At 29.2% G+C, this 17,178-nt stretch overlaps 5 protein-coding genes across 13 annotated transcripts; 3 read left to right on the forward strand and 2 right to left on the reverse strand.

The window, feature by feature from the left end:
• The first annotated feature begins 96 nt into the window (after positions 1-96).
• On the forward strand, positions 97-2,306 carry LOC122566613 (ultraviolet-B receptor UVR8). 2 transcript variants are annotated; one of them, XM_043724146.1, is made up of 6 exons: positions 97-367; positions 676-1,243; positions 1,328-1,552; positions 1,631-1,783; positions 1,858-2,006; positions 2,131-2,306. In XM_043724146.1, exons 1-6 carry the CDS (start codon positions 344-346, stop codon positions 2,161-2,163), a joined length of 1,152 nt encoding a protein of 383 aa, XP_043580081.1. In that variant the 5' UTR covers positions 97-343; the 3' UTR covers positions 2,164-2,306. The 2 variants fall into 2 exon arrangements, with proteins under 2 accessions (XP_043580081.1, XP_043580091.1); XM_043724156.1 differs by having other exon boundaries at positions 2,099-2,266.
• LOC122566618 (protein FAM92A-A) lies at positions 2,115-4,287 on the forward strand. Of its 2 annotated transcripts, XM_043724170.1 has the most exons (10): positions 2,115-2,136; positions 2,201-2,359; positions 2,443-2,544; positions 2,648-2,776; positions 2,862-3,042; positions 3,137-3,361; positions 3,494-3,526; positions 3,643-3,810; positions 3,899-4,006; positions 4,078-4,287. In XM_043724170.1, the coding sequence occupies exons 2-10, from the start codon at positions 2,328-2,330 to the stop codon at positions 4,195-4,197; spliced, it is 1,098 nt and encodes a 365-aa protein (XP_043580105.1). In that variant the 5' UTR covers positions 2,115-2,136; positions 2,201-2,327; the 3' UTR covers positions 4,198-4,287. The 2 variants fall into 2 exon arrangements, with proteins under 2 accessions (XP_043580105.1, XP_043580114.1); XM_043724179.1 differs by lacking the exons at positions 2,115-2,136; positions 3,494-3,526 and having other exon boundaries at positions 2,218-2,359.
• LOC122566639 (heat shock factor-binding protein 1) lies at positions 4,284-5,248 on the reverse strand. Its single transcript, XM_043724195.1, has 3 exons — positions 4,900-5,248; positions 4,739-4,805; positions 4,284-4,537 (listed from the first exon to the last, which is right to left on the reverse strand). Exons 1-3 carry the CDS (start codon positions 4,996-4,998, stop codon positions 4,449-4,451), a joined length of 255 nt encoding a protein of 84 aa, XP_043580130.1. The 5' UTR covers positions 4,999-5,248; the 3' UTR covers positions 4,284-4,448.
• Positions 5,249-5,487: 239 nt separating this feature from the next.
• LOC122566610 (endoplasmic reticulum-Golgi intermediate compartment protein 2) lies at positions 5,488-7,315 on the reverse strand. Its single transcript, XM_043724132.1, has 6 exons — positions 7,177-7,315; positions 6,915-7,082; positions 6,459-6,831; positions 6,140-6,390; positions 5,808-6,068; positions 5,488-5,740 (listed from the first exon to the last, which is right to left on the reverse strand). The coding sequence occupies exons 2-6, from the start codon at positions 7,015-7,017 to the stop codon at positions 5,550-5,552; spliced, it is 1,179 nt and encodes a 392-aa protein (XP_043580067.1). The 5' UTR covers positions 7,018-7,082; positions 7,177-7,315; the 3' UTR covers positions 5,488-5,549.
• On the forward strand, positions 7,191-16,364 carry LOC122566521 (E3 ubiquitin-protein ligase Nedd-4). 7 transcript variants are annotated; one of them, XM_043723934.1, is made up of 17 exons: positions 7,784-7,924; positions 8,364-8,530; positions 9,935-10,135; positions 10,213-10,373; positions 10,721-10,889; positions 10,986-11,101; positions 11,229-11,352; positions 11,912-12,061; positions 12,505-12,555; positions 12,642-12,918; positions 13,006-13,064; positions 13,145-13,210; positions 13,281-13,510; positions 13,585-13,706; positions 13,790-14,429; positions 14,586-14,728; positions 14,796-16,364. In XM_043723934.1, exons 2-16 carry the CDS (start codon positions 8,378-8,380, stop codon positions 14,686-14,688), a joined length of 2,622 nt encoding a protein of 873 aa, XP_043579869.1. In that variant the 5' UTR covers positions 7,784-7,924; positions 8,364-8,377; the 3' UTR covers positions 14,689-14,728; positions 14,796-16,364. The 7 variants fall into 7 exon arrangements, with proteins under 7 accessions (XP_043579861.1, XP_043579899.1, XP_043579869.1 ...); XM_043723943.1 differs by having other exon boundaries at positions 14,586-14,718; XM_043723926.1 differs by lacking the exon at positions 7,784-7,924 and adding an exon at positions 7,191-7,350 and having other exon boundaries at positions 14,586-16,364.
• The last annotated feature ends 814 nt before the right edge of the window (positions 16,365-17,178 follow it).

The raw sequence follows: 17,178 nt of genomic DNA on the forward strand, positions 1-17,178 counted from the left end.
CAAGACATAGTGTAGATCACTTACGTAGTTACAATCTTTTATCTGCTAACAACACTCACTTACCACATTAGTGTCATCTCCAACCTTACCGATCTGATGTACATATAGACGAGATATGCTGAATATAATTCATTAATTTACTGCTATAAATTGTAGAGGGCAGAGAAAAACTCGATATTTCAGTTCCTATGACTTATGACACAAAATTCCACAAAATGATAGGTCTATTTTATGTTTTATCTGTGCTTCAGTGTACAATTATCTATTTTTTAGTTTATTAATTTTTTGGTTGGGTGTTTTAATATATTAATAAGTAACAATTTCCAAAGACATAATTATAGCAATGTCCTATTCCTTAATGTCGTGGGTAATGTAATAAATTATTTTTATGGCATGTGTTCATAACGGTTTCATTTTAAATATAAGTAGGACTCTGTCTTATATTCATAGAAAATATTACTTTTTCTATATTCACATATTTAAATATTATTTTCATGAATAATAATGTCAATATGATCTGATATTTCTAAAATAAGATATTGTACGCGTGTACTTGTGCTATTAGAAAATATTATTTACGATCGATAAAACAAGATTTGAACGGAAATCTTACCTCTGAGCGGGAATATTTTAAACAAAAATATTGAAATCAAACGAAACTAATACTTATTATAGGGTGCTAATTCTCACGGCCAACTTGGACAAGGAATTGAGTCGGAAGAGTGTGTTTTACCATGTGAAGTTGATTTATCAAAATGCTCCCTAGAACCGAAAAAAATAAAAAAAATAGTTGGCGGTGCTGGTCACACGTTAATTTTAGATGATTCCGGTCGCGTTTATTCTTGCGGTTGGAACAATAAAGGACAAGTAGGCTTTCCGACGAAGGATAGTATTTTATCATTTCGAGAATTAAATGAAAAATTGAAGAACAAGGTTATCGTGGATATAGCGTGCGGCTGGGATTGTTCCGCTGCGTTAACAATAGAAGGCACTTTACTCTTGTGGGGCTCGAATCGTTTTGGTCAATTAGGAAAACATCCGAATAGTCTTCAATGGACACACGAACCCTTCGAAGTTGTAACTGGTCGAAAAATTAAAGGAATTTCAATGGGTTTAAGACATACTGCCCTATTAACGGAAGATTGTAAAATTTTAGTAGCAGGGACAGGTAGCAAAGGACAGTTAGGTTTAAGCTTCTCGAATAGTAAGGAATCTTTAAGTGCAGCATATAATTTTACAGAAGGTAAATGTATTTAGAAATAAAGGAATTAAGAGAAACATGTTTTCACAATGTGAATAAAGATTATTTTGTAATGGATTTAAATAGTTTTAACATTATCGGACATCGAGAGCGTCAGTTGTGGTCAATACCATACAATCGCGGTAGCGAAAGATGGAAATATTTATGCATTTGGTGATAATAAATACGGCCAATTAGGATTAAATACAGATGCATGTCCAAAATCATTCATTCCAATAAAACTATCGGATGTTCAGTTTAAATTGCCAATTAATATGTACAGTGGTTGGTCGCATATAATTGTATTAAATGGTAATACTATTTGACAACTTGATTAACACAATACATACATATTTTCAAAATCTGATTGTTTTGTTAGTTTACTATTAGATAATAACATTTTTGGTTGGGGCCGAAATACATATGGGCAGTTAGGTATTACAAAACTTGAAAAGCCATCAACTTGGAAAGCTACGCGGATCGAAAATCTTCCTAAAATGCATCGAGTTTCTGCTGGCTCAGAACATAATGTTGCATTAACTGGTATACACATAATAACTAACAGCAACAAAAAAAAAAAACTTGATGAAAATCAAATTTTATTTATAACATTTTAGAGAATGGAGAAATTTTATGTTGGGGTTGGAACGAACACGGAAATTGTGGAAATGGTCATACGAAAGATGTAAAATTTCCGGAACAGCTGCTTCTGCCCTACAATTACACAGGAATTCTTATCGGAAGTGGTGCAGCTCATTCATTTGCAGTAATAAAGACTATTTTATAAGAAATAATGACAATAAAAACAAGATATTTTTTAGTAATTTTTCCGCTTTTCTCCTTCCTAAAAACATATAGAAAATTTGTAATTCTACTTAAATGTATAACAGTTAAAGGTAAGCAAAAGCCAGATAGATCGATGAGAGTATATGCATACTCAAAAGTCGACCTCACCTGTAGGGATAATGCACCACCTGCCAGTAGTAAACTATCGGTGGGGCATCCATACGGACGTAACAATGGAACCTTCCATATGAAGATCGATCGATTTAAATAAAAGAAAAGTTGCGAAATGATATAGAACAAAATGTTACGTTCAAGATCTCAAAGCAGCATTTGGTACATATTTTCAATTATTTATATTTACACAAACTTCAGTTTTCATTGAGATTCATATTTATAATTTTATTACATTTATTCAGGGAACAAGAAGCAAAGTTTGTACAAGATCGAATATCCAACGTAGAGAAACATTTTGCAGAATTATGCACGACATTTGCGGCATATACAAGAAAAGCTGCTAGGTTTGTACATAACAACGGCTTCTATTGATCTTGTACATATCGATTATTTCTCTTCTATGGTACTTTATCTTTCTGTGTATAAATTTACGTAATGTACTTTTAGATTACGCGATAAAGGAGATGAAATAGCAAAAATTATCGAAACTTACGCTCAATCGGAAACGATAAATCAATCATTATCTAACGGATTAGCAAACTTTTCTGCAACTTTGTCAGTAATTGGGGATTATAGGTGGGTATTTTCTTGTTGAATCACAGAAACAGAAAAAATTAATTTTACTGTTTAAATTATCACAATTTTTATTTGTTATTTTTAGGGACGCTAAAGTGCAGAGATTCGATGCCAAAATAATTTCTCCACTTTCTCAATACGCGACAATCTGCAAACACGCTCGTGATGACGTAAAAAATACATTTACAACACGCGATAAAGAATTGACAAGAAAAAGACATCTAGATAGGCTTAGGGAACGAAATCCTAGAAACAGACAGATGATTGTATCCTTACCTTCAATTTCAATGTATTTAACTAATTACATTTAAGCAGTGTTAAAAAATTACAATTATTTTAAATTCTTAAAAATCAACATAGTCTCAAGCCGAGTCTGAGCTCATGAAAGCTTCTGTTGAAGTTTCAAGAGTTGTTAAAGGTTTAGAAGAACAAATCGATGCATTCGAAAAGCGGAAATTGCATGATCTGAAAACTGTACTTTTGGATTTTATTATCATTGAACTAAGTTTTCATGCAAAAACTCTTGAATTACTGACAAAAGGTTACCAGGATATTGCAGAAATCGATGAAGTTAAAGATTTAGAGGTAGGCCACCTTTTGCTTAAATAATATTCATAGTCTAATATAAAGAAATATTTTTCACATATTTACGTTGGATCTGTTGTATAGTCTTGAAATTACCTTAAATTAGTATTATTTTTTGATACTTACTCGCAGGACTTTCAAATAATAAGAGGAAACATGAATGGGGTAATTGTTTTATTCCACTAGTTATTGAGTATTAACTTGTCATATAAATTACTAAAATATAAGTAGAGAAACATGTCTCTACCCTTTAAATTAATTAAAGCAATGATTAATTCCAGGAATTTCGTGAAGTAATGCATATACCCGATTCTATTGCGAGATTGCCTACCGTTGGACGAACTTCATTTCGGCAGTCTTATTCACTTACCAATTTGGCAAGTCGTTTCATGTCTTCGCCCGCAAATTCTCAGAAATTAGCTAATCATGCAATCGAATCTACCTCGATTGTTAGTATAAATCGATCATCATTGTATACCAATATGCTATAATTCAATGCAAATGCTTACACTATAACTGCAATGAATATTTTTGTAGGATTCTGCAAAGTCGAGCTTAAAGACAAACTCTTCAGAATCTGTACAGATTGAGGAATTTAGAGATAGTTCAGAAGAAACAGAGTCTGAATCTACTAAAGAGAAACCTGTGAGAACCAGGCATAAATCTATGTAATTCTAAATAATCTATTATCTCCAAAATATTTTGTTCAATTCTAGATTGAACTGCAAGCTAATTCTGGATATAAGGATTCAACAAGACTTATTGTCAAAACAATACCACCAATTCCTATATATCAAAAATTTCTAACAATGCCTATGATGATCAAGCATGGGTGATCTAATAGTATTTATCTAGCACTGAAATGTATTGTATATTTTTACTTACAAACAGAAAGGAAATAAAATATTCATTATACCACTACTTTATAGCAAAAAAGTCATTTTATTATTTTAATGATCAAAAATTCATACCAATAATATACAAATACCGTTTTTTTATAATAATATTTGTTAGTATAGTATAATATGTGTTATACGTAGAAGATGTCTTTGTTCCTATATCAAAATTAATAATATAATAAATACAATCATTTATCACCTCCTTCTACACCAGCTTGTGTCATCAAATCTGTAATATTCTTTTCTAAATCGTCTATTCTGTTTCCCATTTCATCTAGTATTTTGTATTAAGGATAGTTATAATATTATTTATGAAAACGTTAAATAAACTCCCTTAAATAAACTGTTTTTCACACATGTAATAATTTGTATTTTTTTAGCAGAAAAATTATGCTTATAAAATATATACTTTGATGCACACTTTATTTTTGAGGTTATCTAAGAAAATGTATCTTAAGCAACTGATAAAAAAGGATATTTTTTCCAAGAATTTGATCTGACATTGTTTGAAATTTCCCTTGCATATTCTGTAATAGTGTTTGTACCTAAAATATACAAAAAAATATAAACAAGAATAGACAGTCGCATTATGGAAATATTAATACAGAGTATCACAATAATGAATTATATCGTACTCACATACTCCGTCAATTCTTGCATATTTTTTGGTTCAGCACTATTACCTATTCCATAATTATCAGTATCCTCAGTTTTATGATCTTGTTTAATATCTGCCATTCCTAAACGATTTGTATTTATCCAATCTCGCTTCACAGTGGGATGAGCTTTGTTCTTTCGAATAGTTCTGTCAAGCGCATGCGAAGATTTTCTATCAACTGATACTTTTACTACGTACAATGCAAATCATCGAAACATCGATTTAACAAATGTAAATAAAATATCATTTTTCGATCAAACTTTTAATGTGACTTAGACACGATTACTTTCTTACTATTTCTGCCGCACTCTGTTCAAATAAATGATTCTATTGGTGGAAATTAAGAGAAGGGGAAGGTTCCTCCCATTTATTACCATCCTTGCTTGATAGTGTATACATAAAGGCGCATACGTATGAAACGCTTGGTGTTTGCAAATTAACATTGCAATATACAATAATATCGTTGCTATTCGCAGTGTTAAAAAATTAAGAAGAGAAGAACATACACGGCTGATAAATATAAAATCGCTATTAATTTTATCGGTATATACAGAACAGTTACAAACACATTTATTGATTATTAGCTTTGTATATTTAAAAATTATTTTACTATTAAATTAAAAGATTACTTTTATTGAGGTTTAAACACAATATCCACATTTTCTGGAGCTGAAATATTCAGAAGATTTGCTGTGTCAAACGATTGATAGTTTGAGGTAGTAGGTGGAATGGGGTACTTTTGGTCACTTCTGTTTTCTTTAGTTGCAAAAAATTTGCAACACAAAATATACCAAAAACTTTGTACAATACTTTTTACCATACCTACAAAATTTTCTCTGTAAACAATATCTTCAACAGGACAAAATGATTCAAGTAAATTGATATTTACCGCTTGTAACAAAAATACCTCCAACAGTGGCACATAATTTCACTAGAAATTGACACACTGTATCACGTTGTTGAGTAACTTTTATTTTAAGAGCACTCATATCATATTTAAAAAAAATTCCTGGACTTCCATGAGATCCTTTTTGGTGATCAATTGGTCTTTGATGATCTTTTACGCTATACTGATAAGTTTTGGAAGTGCTCAGTAGAGTCTGTATATCTGTGGGAACCACTTCCACAAAATACTGATATAAAATCATATCTAAAATATATTTCGTTTCAAATAAATTATAAATATTATAATACTTATATTTACATTTCATACAAACTTACTGTTGTCAGCAATTTTTTCATCCCCTTCTAATGGGTGAATAATACCTGGACTAGGTCCTCCAAATGAAAATTTATTTATCCTATGAGTAAAGTTATAGTCTTTGTCCGTCATGAAAGTTAAAATATGTATATGTCCCATAGGAAATGATAATGATTTTCCAGCTGTTATATGAAAATTTCCAGCAACCTTGTTAACATTTAAACTGCCATGAATGCGACATGAATTTGGTGGATAACTAGGTTGATGGGTCCTGCAAGATGTATTGATATATCTATATAATATGTATCAATTATGGGTATAATAATATGCTTTATATACCGTTTTGGCATTTCACTATATAAAGTAACTTGATTAGATTTCCATAATAATTCATGAATCGCATGGTATTCCTCTCTTAGATAAGAATTCACATCTTTTAAAGCTTCAAAGTGAGATCTCTGCTCTTGTGTCAATTCCCACCATGTGTCTTCTTGTTCTAATGATTCATGTCCAATCATATTTTGATTTGTAGAATCTAAGACATCGGCACTAATACGGCTACATGTCATAGCAACAGTGATATCAATATTTATTTTCAATTTTGCATCAATATCTGTGTCTGTTTCAAATTTAAATTGTAGTCTGCTATCAAGGTAATAACTTGTTTCAGCTATTATTAAATATGCAATAGTGCAGATTGTAAATATAGAGACTGTAAATGTAAAAACTGTACTTGTAAAAGTAAGATATTATATTTAATAATTAGAGCAGTAAATAGTAAAACAAAAAACTTACATGTTCCTCCAACTGCAGTTTTGTCTACATATGGTTCAGGAACTTTAGGAAATCCATCCAATTCTTTGACAGTTTTAATATTAACATTCCGTCTTCGCAACATTTTAACAGTTTTTAAAATTCAGATATGAGTGTATAACATTTATTCTCTAACTAAATTCTATTAACCTACAAAATATGCAAGAATAAATTTGAATACACATTTATTATAACGTAAGTACATGTATATGTATGCATAATATAAATTTGGCAATATTTTTACCTTAATGTTACATTTAACATGAATAGTATATACATATTTACAAATACACATGCGTGTCTAGTATACAATATTTCAAATACATATATTAAGTTCCATAGGTCAAATAGTCACATATTACAAGTAACAGACTTTGATACAAATGTTCAACATTTTTCTATTTAACGACAGATAAAGGTTAGTTGTTTCGGACGGTAACCAAAGGCGCCACCATACCTATAAAAAGAACGAAAATTAATTGAAATTATCACACACAATCAAATGTTTTATTGCTGTATGAACAGTAACTGATACCATCACAATTGTTAGAAACAAACGATTGTTCAAAATAGTAACAAATATATGTTATGAATTTTTATTCATTATAACTTCATAATTGTTTATTTAATTCCAGAATATTTGATGGAGTAATTACCCGTATATACGTTTATGAAGTTTCCAATGTATTGGTTAAATTCGTAGTTGAATGTTGAATAAATACGTGTTATCACTTTAATGATTTAAAGCATTCCTTATCTTAAACGATTTTTACACTTAATGCTCGCATCGAAAATAAGTGATTTTGCAGTTATGGGCGACCACGCATTATGTCTTTTGTAGCTTAAATATAAATAAGTCAGAAATCAGTTAATGGTGAATTATGTGCACGTGTTATATTAAAGTGTTAATTTTTATTTAAATGTATATATATATATGTGTATATATATACACATATATTACATCTTTGTGTACCTTCTTTCTGCATTTCTTGGTAATAATTTCAGATAAGATTTATTATCAGTATTTATTAATATACATTTATATTAGACATCAATATTATTACTCTTCTTAGATGCAAGTATTTAGTACGTTTATTTATTAAATTTTGTATTATTATGTTATAAATTTATTATATAACAAATAGAAACAATTAGTTTTTATTTATTTATATGATCTACACTATGCTTAGTGGCACCTAAAAGCATATATGAAATACTTTAAAATCTTACAGTTAACTTGCAAAAGGTTTTGTTATGCGAATGAAATTTAATTCTTTTTTAAAGATTATAAAAAGCAGTTGCAATAACCATTTATATTTCAAATATACTATCTTTATATAATTATATAAAATTACACATAAAAAGAATAAAATATATGTAATATCATAGTGAATAATCTTTGTGTTAATGTGTTAAAACTATTATTAAAAGATTAAGAACACAAGATGCCTGGTACTTTGACCTACCCAATGTATGCTGGTGTTGAATCACCTCCTCAAAGAACTCGTGCTTATACTTGGAATTCTCAGCATCGTACTGCATCTCGGGCATTGCAAGCTAACAGAAGACCAGGACGCTTTTCATTGACAGAACCTGCAGTATGTAAATAATCATATTTCCTTGTATATGTGATATTTGTACAATGCATTATTTTAAGAGATAATAACTTAGAAATTATTCATTCTTATCATATCTAATGATATTAAACTGAAAATTCAGCTGAACAATATAGCTTATTATCATACATTTTATTTTAATATCCTTATTAATGTCAATACAAAGACCCTCTGATATTAAAACAATACTTTGATACTCAAGAAACCATAAAAAAAAAAAAAAAAAATAAAACAGATATACTAGAAAATACGTGAGTCACTTTTTATGCGCATCAATCGTTAAAACATAATGGTAGCGTTGAAAGGTAATAATGTTTTGATGAGAAACTAAGTTCTTACAATTTCGATTACTTCGTTCAACTTACTACATTTAATAACGAAAGACGTCTATTTAGAAAAATTTGGAGAGATTTTCGCAAGCGCATTAGAAGTTGTTCGTGTCGAGGATATCTAAAATTGTTTCGTAATCTACTTTTCTGGAATTTCTTTTTGTTCTAATACTGATAAAATTGATAAAGATTAAGGAAAATATACTTAGTAAAATATATATATACACAATAATGATTCTTTTTTTTATTTGAAATGATTGAGATGGATTTTAGTCACGTTTGAATATTTAAAAGGAAGTTAGCCATCTTTAAGCGCGAGTATGTCATATCCGTTTCGTTCGTGCAATAGTAACCGAGAGGGGTTAAGACAAAATAGGTTTCTTGATGGCATATAAGAAACTGTGAACCTAGTCAAATTGTAAAGAAGTAGCCATCAACGATTAAGAATAAATCGAATACACATAACGTTAATGGCAGAGGAACATGTTTATGGATATAATCCAACGTCTGGAGCTGACGGAGAATCCGTACGTAACTATTTTGACAGTTTGACAAGTACAGGTTGGATTTTTGATTGATAGACTTCAGAAAGGGTGTTACTTCCACAAAGTTGTTGATTTTATGATTAATAATATTATTGCGTTAATAATAAAATTTTTATATTATTAATAATCGTAGCACGAATCATCTTTATATTTTTTTAATAAAAACAATCAATAAATTGGCAAAACGCATCAATATTAATATTTTTATATTTTATTACCCATCTACATTAAACTTGAAAAACAATATATTCTTTTCATTTTTTATGTATAATTTTATTTATTTTCGTAGTGCTTTATATTTTGTGTTTTTATGTTTAATGTATTAAATAAAATATAAATAAAATAGTTAATTGTTTGTTTATTATATAAACCATATAAAACTAATCAGAAAACTCTTATCATGATTATTAATAGAAACAAAAGACATGACAAGTTTAACTTTTTTCTATTTAACATTTTGAGAATCTAGCGTTAATTAATGTTTTTGTTTTGTTTTTTGATATTGTGTATAGAGAGATGAAGCTACCCGGAAGCTGAGATTAAAAGTGATCGCTGGTCACCAATTAGCAAAAAAGGACATCTTTGGTGCAAGCGATCCTTATGTGCGTATTGATTTAAATACTCTAAATGGAGACCAGACAATAGATTCTGCACTTACGAAAACTAAAAAAAAGACATTGAATCCTGTCTGGGAAGAAGAATTTATATTTAGAGTAAGTATGATATATTATTATTTTATTGTCAATATAAATTCAATATGTTAATGAAAATATATATTCTTGATTGTTAGGTTAAACCTGTCGATCATAAATTGGTGTTACAAGTTTTTGATGAGAATAGATTGACAAGGGATGATTTTCTTGGTATGGTAGAATTAACATTGATTAATCTACCTAAAGAACAAGAAGGTCGTACAATTCCTGTTAGGCGTTATTTACTTCGACCACGTAGGTAAGTATTTTTATAATATATGCTTAAAGCTGTGTATTTTTGTATATTTTAAAAATTTAATCTGTTTAGCTTCCTATTAAAATTATTTAAACTACAGATATGGTTTTACAAGCTACTATATATTATATATACAATAAAAATAATTGAAATACATTACTTTTTTTAATTTTCATTAATTTTCATTTTTATTATTTTTATATGCACTGTTATATGTTTTGGGTCAGTTTTGCATCTAGTTATATTTATTGGCTCCATATCACGAATTTTCATGTTTAGTTCATTAATATATTTCTTTTGTATCTTTCATTTGCAAATGCAAAATGAATAACTTACGAGGATATGGCTAGTAATCATTCCAGTCAGCGTTCAAGAGTAAAAGGCACCTTGGAAGTATATCATGCATACATTTCTGACTCATCAACTGTGGACAATGATAATGGAGATACCGCATCAGACTCAGGAGGTTGGGAAATGGTACAACCAGTAAATAATAGTCCTGTGGAACAAGCTGCAGAGGTATGCACAGTTACATCTATACTTTAAACTACAAATATTAAGGATGACTCAACTCATGTATATATAAACTAATACTTTAATTGAATGTTCTTTTAGGTCATGATTATTAGACCTTTACCACCAGGATGGGAAGAGAGACAAGATGCAAATGGGAGAACATATTACGTCAATCATGTAGCAAGATTTACACAATGGGAACATCCATCAGAATCGTATGTAACAGATATGTATATATACATATATATATATATATATATATATATATATATATCTGCTTCAACATATTTATTGCATAATAAGTATAAATAATAATGCAGAAATATTGAAATCTATTTATAGTACTACATCACCTAGTGGAAATATGACTATTGAGCGAAATTTCAACACTGCAGTAACTGAATTTCAACGTCGTTTTCACATTAGTGCCGATGAAGAAAATAGACACAGAAGTTCAATTAATCAGGTAATATTGGCGGTTGTATAATTAATGTAAATACCGTAAAAGAAAGAAAAAGATGAAGTGAATTTATTAACTAGTCAGCTTAGAATCTGTTTCCAAATTTTTGTATTATAACAGAATATTATATCTTATACTTTATTTTGAGATTTAGAGTTTATGTAGACTTGTTGTGTGTAAAAAGATACACACACACGCACAAAACTCAAAGTTTACGTTTAATATATTTTTGAATAATAAAAATATATTTATATCTTTAGGTAGAAGTAGATTAGAAACTGTTGCTATATATATATTTTGCTTTGTATGTTATCTTTTTAATTGCGTAAATTAACAAAAAGTTTATAACCAAACGCCTATGTAACCCCATTTAACATATATAGACGCATCATAATCTGTTTAACTATAGATACATGCTTTAATAGATAACTGTTTACTGTCAAGATGTGCATGAGTTATTAAAAGACAAAAATATGAATATAAATATCTAAACAGTATAAAAACCTTCTAACAAATAGAGTATTTAGCATGCAGTATGTAGCAATTTTGTGCATGTGTGTGTAAGGATGGTGAAGTTCTCCGTGAGGATGGCGAAGATTCGGATGCGGGAAATTATGAGATTGAGAATCATAGGGGAGGGGTTAGTGGGGATACTTCGTCAGACTCTGGACATTCTGTTGATCAACGCGGCTACCTTAGTGAATATGAAGACCAGGTACTCATTCATAGATATGATTATTTTCGATTGTATAAGCTGTTTTTATTTACATGTGTTCATTTATTTGACGAAAATAAAGGCTATAATTTGTAAACAGAGATTATATATATTTTTCATGTAGTGCATTGCTGTCTGTATTACTTTATGTTTCAATACAATTTAAAACATTTATTACAAAACTTCACCATGCAGTTGGGTATTACAAACTAACCATTCCTTCTAAAAAGTACTCTTAGTGTTAAAAAAAATTGTATTTCTGTAATTGACGTATTGCACTATTTTGATTAATTTTGTTGTTTATTACGCAAAAATGATAACAAATTTGTAATACATTATAAAATGTTGAGAGTGTATAACATATAAATTTCTTTGTAAAATAATAGATTGAAATTATATCCATGTATAGGTTGTATGAAGATATATTACTATTGTACTTGCAGAGTGATGATAGTGTGGACAGTCCAGCTGGATCTAGACGATCATCTGAACAAGTTAGTACAGCATTTTATTGTAAATAACAACAGCGAATACTATAAAAATTATTTACCGTAATTCCGGTTACTGATTCGATGTCTAGATCGAAAGTCCGAAACCTGTGGTTCCTGCGCCAAGTGACGAGGGATTACCACCTGGGTGGGGTATGCAAATAGCTCCGAATGGTAGAGTATTTTTCATTGATCACACTGCGAGGACAACAACATGGATCGATCCTCGAACAGGGCGACCAAGTTCAATACCTAATCACATTGCTCCTTCTACTACACCGAGAAGTGATTTAGATCAGCTTGGTCCTCTTCCTGAAGGTTGGGAAGAAAGAGTTCATACGGATGGCCGAATATTTTTCATTGATCATAGTATGTGAATGTCTACCAAGATTTTGTAAAGTTCGAAAATTTTGGCTTTGATCATGCAATACTTGTTTTTCTATTCTTGCTCTGCAGATACAAGAACGACACAATGGGAAGATCCTCGCATGTCCAATCCTCAAATCGCTGGACCGGTATGAGTCCCTTTAGTCCAAAGATCGTGATATATGAAGTATTACTCATTTAATTTGTTAATATTCCTATATTTTCGCAGGCTGTACCATATTCACGAGATTATAAACGTAAATACGAATATCTTAAATCTCAGTTAAGGAAGCCTGTAAGTATATGATTGTACAAAACTTGTCCATATTTGATTCCTTTTATATTTCATCCATATTTTTTTTCAGAGTAATGTTCCTAATAAATTTGAAATAAAAGTTGGTCGAAATAATATTCTAGAAGATTCGTATCGTATAATTAGTTCTGTCAACAGAGTAGAAATATTGAAAACAAAATTATGGGTTGAATTTGAAGGAGAAGTTGGTTTAGATTATGGAGGTCTCGCTCGAGAATGGTTTTTCCTACTGTCTAAAGAAATGTTTAATCCTTACTACGGATTATTTGAATATTCTGCTACGTAGGTATATTTATGTATAAAATCATTTGCATTCTATAAAATGCAAAAAATAATAACAATTGAAATGTTTGTAGGGATAATTATACCTTGCAAATTAATCCATTTTCGGGGGTATGTAATGAAGAACATTTAAATTATTTCAAATTTATTGGTCGCATAGCAGGTATGGCTGTGTATCATGGTAAACTGTTGGATGGTAAGAATTACTTCCATTATACAGAAGATATAAAACATTTCATTAAGAAAAAATATAAAAGGAGCTCCTATCTTTTTTTACAGCATTTTTCATTCGTCCATTTTATAAAATGATGTTAGGTAAATCTATCGATTTGAAAGATATGGAAAGCGTTGATTCAGAATATTACAATTCATTATTGTGGATTAAAGAAAACGATCCCAGTGAATTGGAACTTACGTTTTGTGTGGATGAAGAAAGTTTTGGACATACGTCTCAAAGAGAGCTTAAACCAGATGGTGCTAATATACCATTAACAGACGAAAATAAAGATGAATATATAGCTTTAGTTATACAGTGGCGTTTTGTATCAAGGGTTCAAGAACAAATGAATGCATTTTTAGAAGGATTTAATGCTCTTATACCACCAACACTAGTAAAAATATTTGATGAAAATGAATTAGAATTATTAATGTGTGGTATTCAACATATTGACGTGAGAGATTGGAAACAGAACACATTGTACAAAGGAGACTATCACGCTAATCACATCGTTGTTCAGTGGTTTTGGCGTGTGGTACTTTCATTTAGCAATGAAATGAGATCCAGACTTTTACAGTTTGTTACTGGTACATCGCGAGTACCTATGAATGGTTTTAAAGAACTTTATGGTAGCAATGGTCCACAATTATTTACAATTGAGAAGTGGGGTACACCAGAAAATTATCCGCGAGCTCATACGTGGTATGTAAACTTTAACATAATGTTTAATCCTATGCGTAGTTGTTAAAGTAGTATGGATTAAAAATTATAGTAATCTTTCTCATTTGAAAACTCATTTGAAAAAAGAAACCAAAGAAAGTGTAGAGTTATATCTGATGATTTATGTATCCTTTTCAGTTTTAATCGTATAGATCTTCCTCCATACGAAAGTTATCAACAATTGAGAGAGAAATTGATAAAAGCAATTGAAGGTTCTCAAGGTTTTGCTGGAGTGGATTAGCACGAAATACCCCTTTTCATGATGATATCTGTAATATAATGTACATATATACATACATATAGATACACAACCATGTATACTGTCTAATATGATTAACTATTTAACAGGATAAACATTTTTCTGCACTCTGAAGACATAGGTGTCTTTTGACTGCTAGTTACAACATTAAGACAAATCAATGAAAAGTACGTTTAGATATTACTTAACCTCTACGAATAATCCGAAAAAATTTTACGCATGATGCACTTTAGAAATTATAGGCTATATTTAACAAAATTGATAGTAATCTCAAATGCTGTTTCAGCAATTGATGAATTACAATTTATTAACTCATTCACGTTCTAAATGTAATTCCATATTTTGACGGTTACTACACTTTAAAAGAGTTCTTTGGGAAAATTTTATTTGCTGCTATAAAAACATTAATCTGGTATTAATTGTAAATAACTTAAGATAAGAGATAATAATCTATATATTAATTACTTATCTCAATTTGTTGATAAAATGCCTTGTTAAAGGAATTTATAAATAATATGAGTTTACATATTTAAAAAGTCAAATTATACTAAAATATATAATGGACGAAAAAAGAAGTTTTAAATTTTGTCACGTAGGATTTAGTACGATTTTCAGATATATCGAATTTCAGTTATATTCAAGTTAAATGAACATCTGTCAAATTATATTGTATACAATGACGCTATAATTTACGATGAATTGTTGTGTAATATTGATTTGAATTTTAATATTATACACATATACGTTATTTTTTGGTCTAATTTTATAACACAATTTATTAAAACGAGATCCCTTTCAATGACGATTTCTGATTTTTCCACGAAATTAAACACTATGTTTTAAGTCAATAATTTGTTTGAAATTGTAAATGTAATAATTTCACATTTTGTTTTTATATAAAGAAATTAAATCTTCAAAGACTCACGTATTACGCACGTTTAGAAATCTTTTTAAGGATTTTCTATCGTAGTAACAAAGGCTAGAAAATTTTGTTTCTTGAAAACATATACATAGTCGCAAAAATGTATAAACAGAAAGTTTTGGAAAATCAATTATACTATTAGAAGATGTAGCAAGAAGAATAACAGACAGTGTGAAATACGTAATTTGTTTCATTTTCGATCGATTTATAAATTTATGGTAAAAAATATTATTTAATTTAACATATATATAATTAAAAATAAATTATTTTTTTGGAACAGACGTATCTGTTACATAGTTTATTCGTATATCAAATGGAAAATTTTTCGTATTGGACAGCGTTCTTCTTGTGTGTTCTTCTAAGAACTGACGATGGAAAGCATATTATACTTAGCTCATTGTATATAGCATTAAATAAGATAAAAGAATATATACATCAAATTGCTTAAACAGCGAAATTTATTTATATATTTTAGCAATCTACGAAAAAGTGGACATAGTCTATTCTTTCGTTAAAAATGGTATACTATCTATGAAATTGATTATTCGGAGATATCGTGATCAAACTTGTAAATGCCTACTTTGTACAATAATAGCTATTTCAAAAAAGTAACAAGTATTCTAAACAAATATCTAGCATTTAAAGCTAATGAAACATTCCATCCTATTTGTACAGCTTATTTTATTGTAAACAGATACGTCCCATTAGATAATAAATATTATTATTACGACAAAAATTTTGTGGCCTTAAATTATGATTATTTTCGATTTTCTATACGCTGCATGTTTTTTAAGGACGAAAATTCAGCTTCTTGCATTTACACGATAAACGTATTATATTCAGAATGGAACAATACATTTCAACGTATTATATTTTTTAAAAAGCCAATGTTACTTGGAAGTCGTAGTATTTTTTCTAACACTAAGTTATAATTTAATCGGGTTAAAAGCTAAGACTGTTAGTTGCCCACGTTTCAAGATATTTACTTAATTGTTCTTTTATTATCATTATTGTTATTATCATTATTATCTACCTTAGAATTCGCATATATTGGTGAATAATAGAATATAGAATATCCAAGTTTTATTTATTATTTTTACTAAAATGTTATATGAGATAATTTGTTGCAAGCTCACAAATACAGCGACTTAATTTCTTCATAACGTCATACTACAGAAATGATTTATCCGCTTATCCACATGTATCTGCGTAAGTTGCAAAAATATGTGACTCTAACTCCAATTTACCTCTCTTTAGATTGTATGTAAATATAAATATATTTCTTGTAATATATCGATTACAAGGCACGTACATTTTTACTGTACTTGTGACAGATGAACTTGTAAACAAAATGTTTGTAAGCTAGTTTTTGCGATTATTCATTATTATCGAAATACGGCGAAGTTACACATCGTAATAATTAAGAATTAATTTTACGATCAATATATATATATATATATATATATATATATTTATATGTATGTGTATGGGTATGTGTATATATATATATATATAAAATCTTATGATTACAAACTAACTTATGTTCTTAA

This window comes from Bombus pyrosoma, linkage group LG1 (assembly GCF_014825855.1).
Source record: "Bombus pyrosoma isolate SC7728 linkage group LG1, ASM1482585v1, whole genome shotgun sequence".
Taxonomy (NCBI): domain Eukaryota; kingdom Metazoa; phylum Arthropoda; class Insecta; order Hymenoptera; family Apidae; genus Bombus; species Bombus pyrosoma.